The sequence below is a fragment of the Scylla paramamosain genome, chromosome 17 (assembly GCF_035594125.1).
Source record: "Scylla paramamosain isolate STU-SP2022 chromosome 17, ASM3559412v1, whole genome shotgun sequence".
Classification (NCBI taxonomy): Eukaryota; Metazoa; Arthropoda; class Malacostraca; order Decapoda; family Portunidae; genus Scylla; species Scylla paramamosain.
The window spans coordinates 5,475,001-5,482,500 of record NC_087167.1 but is presented as its reverse complement, the minus strand read 5'-3'; the positions used below and the strand labels follow the sequence as shown (position 1 = coordinate 5,482,500).

General features: G+C 43.1%; 1 protein-coding gene across 8 annotated transcripts in view; it reads right to left on the bottom strand.

The window, feature by feature from the left end:
• LOC135108368 (glutamate-gated chloride channel-like) overlaps window positions 1-7,500 on the bottom strand; it is a 122,821-nt gene that overhangs the window by 12,163 nt on the left and 103,158 nt on the right. For all 8 annotated transcript variants that reach the window (XM_064019290.1, XM_064019289.1, XM_064019294.1 and 5 more), the window contains 2 exons: window positions 6,419-6,501; window positions 3,285-3,419 (listed from right to left, as the gene is read on the bottom strand). In XM_064019290.1, coding sequence (XP_063875360.1) covers window positions 3,285-3,419; window positions 6,419-6,501 — 218 coding nt within the window. The remainder of the gene's footprint in view (window positions 1-3,284; window positions 3,420-6,418; window positions 6,502-7,500) is intronic.

The following is a 7,500-nucleotide window of genomic DNA, read 5'->3' as shown; positions in this document are numbered from 1 at the left end:
TGGAATTTGTGACTAAGAAACAGTAAAATATATACATAAAAAAAAATCCATAGTCCGTGTTTTTAAAAAGACCCTCAAAAAAGTGTTATTAGACATTTCAGCAACTTCAAGACATGGGTTTCAGAAATGGTGGTGGCGGTGGTGGTAGTGGTAGTGGTGTTGGTGGTGGTGGTTTAAAGGTAGTTTTCAGGGTAGAGAGAAAGCAAACGATGAGAGAGAAATAAAAGAAAGAGGGAGGAGAGAGAGAAAGAGAGCGAGGAAGTGATAGGATAAAACGGTGAGCACTGCAAGGGAGAGGAAAGAAGTGTGATGAAAGAGAGCAAAAGGGCGTGAGGTGAAAGGGGAGAAGAATAGTACTAGTAGAGCTATCTTTTCTTCTATTGCCTCTTGCTCTTATTCTTCTTTATTTTGGTTTAGACTTAATAAAGAAGAAGACGAAGACGAAGAAGAAGAAGAAGAAGAAGAAGAAGAAGAAGAAGAAGAAGAAGAAGAAGAAGAAGAAGAAGAAGAAGAAGAAGAAGAAGACAATGAAAACAGAGGAGGAATGGAGCTCTGATGTACCCAATTGGTTTTGAAATTGCCTTTGGAATAAAAAAAAAGAAAAAAGTAAGCGAGGCAAATCAAAGGCTGTTGTGAAAACTGGAAGAGAGAGAGAGAGAGAGAGAGAGAGAGAGAGAGAGAGAGAGAGAGAGAGAGAGAGAGAGAGAGAGAGAGAGAGAGAGAGAGAGAGAGAGAGAGAGAGAGAGAGAGAGAGAAAGAGAGAGTTTGAAAACTCACAAAACAGATAGAGTGCAAGAATTTCTACTTTGTATTCCTTGAAGGAGGAGGAGGAGGAGGAGGAGGAGGAGGAGGAGGAGGAGGAGGAGGAGGAGGAGGAGGAGGAGGAGGAGGAGGAGGAGGAGGAGGAGGAAAAGTGAGAGGAGGAAGATCAGACAGTCCTTCCAGGTTCATTTCCTCCTTGACCATTCCCTACACATTCCTTCTTCTCCTCCTCCTCCTCCTCCTCCTCCTCCTCCTCCTCCTCCTCCTTCTCCTCCTCCTCCACGTGTAGCTGACGTGATGTAAAAACTGGCGTACCTCATGGATCAGTGCTCGCCCCTGTTCTGTTCTCAATACGTGTGAAGTGTGAATGAGACTGATGAAGGACACACTGGCAAAAAATTACAAATTCGCAGATGTTACGAATATAATGAAGTAACTAAGACGCTTGGCAAAGAAACCCTGCATTTACGGAGACCTTCATTGACTGAATCTATGGATCAGAAAATGGTATGAGAAATTTATTGTTGACAGTGAAAAGTATTACGAAACAACAATGATAAAGTGAAACCAGTGACTTTCGGCAGTGAGCGAGGAAAAGGATCTGGAAATCATATCAGACGAATTAAAAAGTCTGCTAACTTTGTTCAGAAATAGTTAAAACCATTGGTAAATTGCCTGGCTTAATCAGGCGTGCCTTCAATAATGAAAAAAAAAAAAAAGCTGTATGAAAACTTTATGACTCACTGGTACGATCGCATGAAGAGGATTGCGTGCAGTTCTGATCCCTATATTACAGAATGAATACTTAAATAAATAAACAAATAAATAAACAAGCACTAAGAACTGTCCGAACAATACACCTTATAAAGAAACAACTTATCAAACAAAACTCGCTTACCTGTTGAGAAGGAGGGAGAGTGTTGAGTAAATAAAAGAGTTCAGGATATTGGAAGGAATAGGTAACGCTGATGCTGAAGATTTTTTTGCATTCCATCAATCAGACATGGTAGAAACATAACAAGATTCTCGTCATAGATATCCAAATTCTTGAATCGGAATGCTAACTATGCTTTATTAACTAGCTCAAAGTATTAACTACCTAGCCGCTTCAGTAACTTGTTTGGCTTCACATATGATCGAACCTCGCAGAGACGACAGCGGAAAGCCAACTGGACGTGGGGGGAGGGGGTAGAGCAAGGAGACACAACCACCCCTCCTCACCGTCACCACCTCCACCTCCTCTCTGCAAACCACAGTAAATAACTACGCCATGTTTCCCCGCTGCCTGAACCTAACCAAACACTGAAGTCTGCAACTTTTCACCCCGTAAGTCGTCGGTAATATGACAGAACTTTCAAGAGCAGATTATATAAGTACTGAGATTAGTCTGGAGCTAAAATATAAAGTGTTATTGTAGAAAATTGAGCTTAGTTCTTTCTGATGTTCTAAATAAGATGTGTTTTTTGTTTTGTTTTGTTTTTGTTTTTGTTTTTCGATGGTGTTGTTGATCTAGCGCTTCTTCTTCATTTTTTTTTTTTTTGTCATGTAAGAGAGTCTCTGGTATAGGGGAACAGAAAGGCATGACAAAAGCCCTCACAGAAGATGCCTGTCCCTTACAAGTAATAGTGCAGTTGCTATGGTGACGTTTTTTTTTTTTTTTCTTTTCTTTATCTCGTTCTTGTATTGCTCCTACAAAAATTCTCCATGCAACTTTTCCACGAATTAAAACTTGTCTCACTTTCCTCATTTTTCTACAGTGTTTTCCTTTACCTCGCCCTTGCACTGTACCTATAAAAATTTCCATGCAGCTTCCCACATTGCAACGTTGTTATAATTTCCCCTGCCAGTCACGTTTAGCTGGAACAGTGACCAAATAAGACCCCTCTCACCACACCTACCTATCCTACGTTCTTACGCAAGTTTAAATGGTAGAGTTTATCATCAAACAGCCTAACTAAGGGTCTGCAACGGGTCTACTCTTGTTTGTTCTTTATATACCTTCGTGTCCCTCCTCTCCTGCTCCTCCTCCGTCCCCATAACTAAGGTGCGGTCTTAAAGTCTGCAGTAAAGTGAAAAATGCAGTAAAAGAAGAGTGAAGTTAAATGAAGTCCGGCGGGAAATTCATTCATCAGGAAGTTAAGGGGAGAGAGAGAGAGAGAGAGAGAGAGAGAGAGAGAGAGAGAGAGAGAGAGAGAGAGAGAGAGAGAGAGAGAGAGAGAGAGAGAGAGAGAGAGAGAGAGAACGGGTGGATAAATGATCGAACAAAATAAAATGTGAGATGCAAGTGGAGGGAGGGCGAGAGAGAGAAAGAGAGAATAAAGCTGACACCAGAGGAGAGGAAAGAGGAGAAAATAACAGAAAATACTGCAAAAAGAAAAACAAAAGAGGCAAGAACTTGAAAGGTTTAGAAAGTATGACAGTGATGATAACGAATGCACAATAATGACGATGAGAATGGTAATTATGATGATGATGTTAATTATACTCGTACACACACACACACACACACACAACATACGCACCCGTGTTGGTCTTGCTGTTGCAATAATCCGTGATAAACTTCTCGAGGGTGAAGCGAGGCAGATGGAGGTTCTTGGTCACCTGGACGGGCTCCACGTCCTTCCACAGAAACACCAGGTCCTCCGTGGTCCACCCGTCTGCAGGAGGGAGGAGGCGGGGCGGGGAGGAGGGACGGGGGCGAGGGCCGGGCGGTAAACAAGGAAGGAAGGGTTATGAGCGAGACAGCGCGGGCGATATGTGGCAGGACGATGGAGAGCAGAGATGAAAGGTCCGAGGAAAGGGAGGCGGAGGTGATGTAGAAGGATGGAGAGTGCAGGTGAAGGGAGGGAGGATTAGTTTATGAATGGTGGATCAGGAGTGAGTCATGGTGTGGCATACGGGTGAAGGATATAGCAGGTGAAGGGCGAGGAAAGGGGTTGTGGACGAAGGAGGGGCGTGTGAAGGTGTAGAGTGGCAAAGTGAGGAAGTGCAAAGTGAAGTGTTGGAGTGTGGGGAGTGAAGAGGGAGTGAGAGGGCGAGAGGGGGCGAGGAAGGGCAGCACAGATGGGTAGAGCAAATGTGGCAGGCGGGGGATCAAGGAGGCAGGGAGATAAGAGGGACGAGAGATTGCACGGATGTAGAAAGAGGAAATGGGGGTGAGAGAGAGAAGTGCCCGAGGGAAGGAGGAGGAAGAGGGAGGGAGAGAAAAAAATATGGGTTAACAAACAGTAAAAAAAATCACACACACACACACACACACACACACACACACACACACACACACACACACACACACACACTAACGTAAAGTTCACTTCAAGAAGACTCCTTAATCTACTCTGGAAATAGAACGTTCGAATGTGTGTGTGTGTGTGTGTGTGTGTGTGTGTGTGTGTGTGTGTGTGTGTGTGTGTGTGTGTGTGTGTGTGTGTGTGTGTGTGTGTGTGTGTGTGTGTGTTAAAATATGTGATTAAGATGTGGAAAAGGGGTAGAGAAGAGAGGAGAGATTAAAGACAATTGATTTGAGACATAAAGGGAAGGGAAAAGGGAAGAAAGGAGAAAAAGGAAGATCAGAAAGTCATGTGTGAGAGGAAATGAGACTGTAAGATTATGGAAAATTAGGAAGAGAGGTGGAGGAGGAGGAGGAGGAGGAGGAGGAGGATGGAGAAAAAGAAAGAAGCAAGTAGAGGAAGTGGGAGATACGTGTGTGTGTGTGTGTGTGTGTGTGTGTGTGTGTGTGTGTGTGTGTGTGTGTGTGTGTGTGTGTGTGTGTGTGTGTGTGTGTGTGTGTGTGTGTGTGTCTATACCATCCAGGGTACACTTGACATCAGAGGTGTTAGCATCCTATTAGGGAGTGTAAGGATGTGTGAGGAAACATGAGAGAGAGAGAGAGAGAGAGAGAGAGAGAGAGAGAGAGAGAGAGAGAGAGAGAGAGAGAGAGAGAGAGAGAGAGAGAGAGAGAGAGAGAGAGAGAGAGAGAGAGAGAGAGAGAGAGAGAGAGAGAGAGAGATTGTGTCACAGTATAAACACAATAATGAGGTTCTCTTTGAAGGTACGAAATGAATACAAGAGAAACACCAAAAAGAATCAGGTAGTTAGAGAAAATATAAGAATCTACCAGGGATCGTATCATCAAAGCATCAGGAAGTCTAGAGTGTCAGGAAAAAGTCAACAAATATCATTTTATCAATTATCATGAAAGTGTACAAGAAAAAAAAAATATTATCAGTTAGAGTTAAAGAAAAAATAAGAACCTATCAGGGAAAGTACCATTAAAGCCCCAGGAAGTCTCAAGGGCCAAGGAAGAATCGATAAGTACCATAGTGTTATCAAGTATCATACTGTATAAGCGAATGACAGACTGTAGTGCCAATCTGTTACAGTGCGAAGCCAAACTCATCTGACTCGCCACTCAGATATTTACCAGTCCCCGAGCAATTTGAAAAATATATATATAAATAGCAGAATTAATGATTTCCCTTCCTTTTTTGTTTCCTCCCGCCACGCAATCAGACAGATAACACATTCCTGTCCGAAAGTGACACCACGCCGCGGTTTGTTTGGCAAGCAGTCAAAGAAATTGATACTGGCGTATTTTCTGTTTTGGAGTTGTCTGACGCTTTACTGACGTGGAAAGGCGCTGACTGGATGTGTTTCTGTTTGGTCTTATTCATGGCTCCCCTTTTTTTTTTTTTTTTTCTATTCCTTGGAGTTGTTTTAGTCGTATTCTTTCTTAAAGCGTGTTTGTTTTTCATGTTCCCTTATCATCATGGTGGGGGGACGGCCTCGCCACAGATTAGAGAACGCTGCCACTGAATCTATTCTATATTTATCATAAAAAAAGCAACTAAAAATGGTGGAACGAGATATCCAGCAATTCTTTTCTCTGTATTCCTCTTCCTAGAATGAAATGAGATTTGTCTTGTCTTGGCTAGCCGCTTTTAAAGGAGATCTCAGCTTGGTATGTTAGCAGATAATGTGCAGTAAAATTGAGCAGATTCTAATTTTAGACACAACAGTTTACTATCAGTAGACCAAACTGTTCTGAATATGAATAGCTTGTTCTCAACTAGAAATTATTCGTTCGCCAAAACAGTTGCTACAGTTTGAATGACTTATAACTTCTAATTTAATCTCAATCTTTGGTAACGATTACGTTTCTCGTTTGTTTATAATTACAGAATGGTCATTGGTTCAAAATAAGAACGAAATCAAGGTAGTCAATTAATGGAACTTACAATTTTCCTTTACACAGCGAAAAAATGTGCAAGATATGTGATGTGAGCCCCGTATTGAAAGAATTTAGAGACACGGAACATAAGAAATGCATCAGGAGGCATCAGAAGACACAAGAAAGCATGTACAGGAGTCAACCAGTGAATGAGGAACAGCCATGATGACCAATACTCTCTTAAACCGGTTTCCCCATTCAACCTCGGCCTAGTTTCTTCGTGATTTAAAACCCAATTAAGTGAAGGACTGCATATTCCTAACAGCTCAGTGGATTTTATTTTTTCTGATGGCAAAAGGAATAAATAATGTTCGGAAAATGTAAAATCAAGGAGAAAAACAGTGTCAGAAAATATGAGGAAGTGTGAAGTGTGAGAATGAAAGGGTTAGCGTGAGAATGAAAGGGTTAGTGTGACGAGGTACTCACAAGAGGCCATGAGGAGCTGACACTGCTGACGATCCAGAGGGAACAGCTTGAGGTCCATCGGGCAGGAGAGGGTGAGGGAGATCCTGCAACGGTGAGAGATGCGTCAGAGAGAGAGAGAGAGAGAGAGAGAGAGAGAGAGAGAGAGAGAGAGAGAGAGAGAGAGAGAGAGAGAGAGAGAGAGAGAGAGAGAGAGAGAGAGAGAGAGAGAGAGAGGTGGGGAGGAATGGGCAAACAAACATAAAATAAAGCAAAAATAAATCAACGAGTACTGTAAATATCCACAAAACAAAACAAAAAGACGCAAAACACACACACACACACACACACACACACACACACACACACAGAGACAATAAATTCCCGAATAATAAAAAAAAGTAAGAAAGAAAAACAAATAGATGGAGAAGAAACATTTACAAAATACTCTTAAAGAAGACAATACTTTTCTTTTATTCATCCCTCAACCACCACCACCACCACCACCACCACCACCAGTGACTTCCTTCCCTCCTTCTCTTTTTCCTCGTCCTCCTTCTCCTCTAAGCCCCGTAATAAAGAACAGTGCTTAGGAAAGACACCCTCAGATTACCTCTATCCCCCTCTTCCGTCTCTCTTTCCCTCCATCACTGCAGCACCTGACACCAACCCTTCCGTTCTTCCCTACTTCCCTTTCCTTCCGATATTTCTTAAAGAGTCCCTTCACCCACTCCTTTCCTCTCACTCTTTCTTTCATTAACCTTCCCTTCCTCCTCTCCCGCAGCCTTCCTCTCCCTTTCTTCCTTCCCTCTGTCTCCTGCTCCCAGCTTCCTGCCTCCCTCCATCTATTTCTCTCTCACTTTCCCTCCCGCCCTCTCCCTGCCTCTCCCAGCCTCCTCCTCCTGTAGCACCGTAATGGAATATACAGTTCCCTCGGGAGGTCACCAAGAATATACACATGGCCTTTGTTGGGAGGAGGAGGAGGAGGAGGAGGAGGAGGAGGAGGAGGAGGAGGAGATGGAGGAGAAGGAGATAAGGATGCCGAGGTTGAGATCTCTTTAGGTATCTCTAGGGAGTGGTAAGGTTTAGTTTTCTCTCTCTCTCTC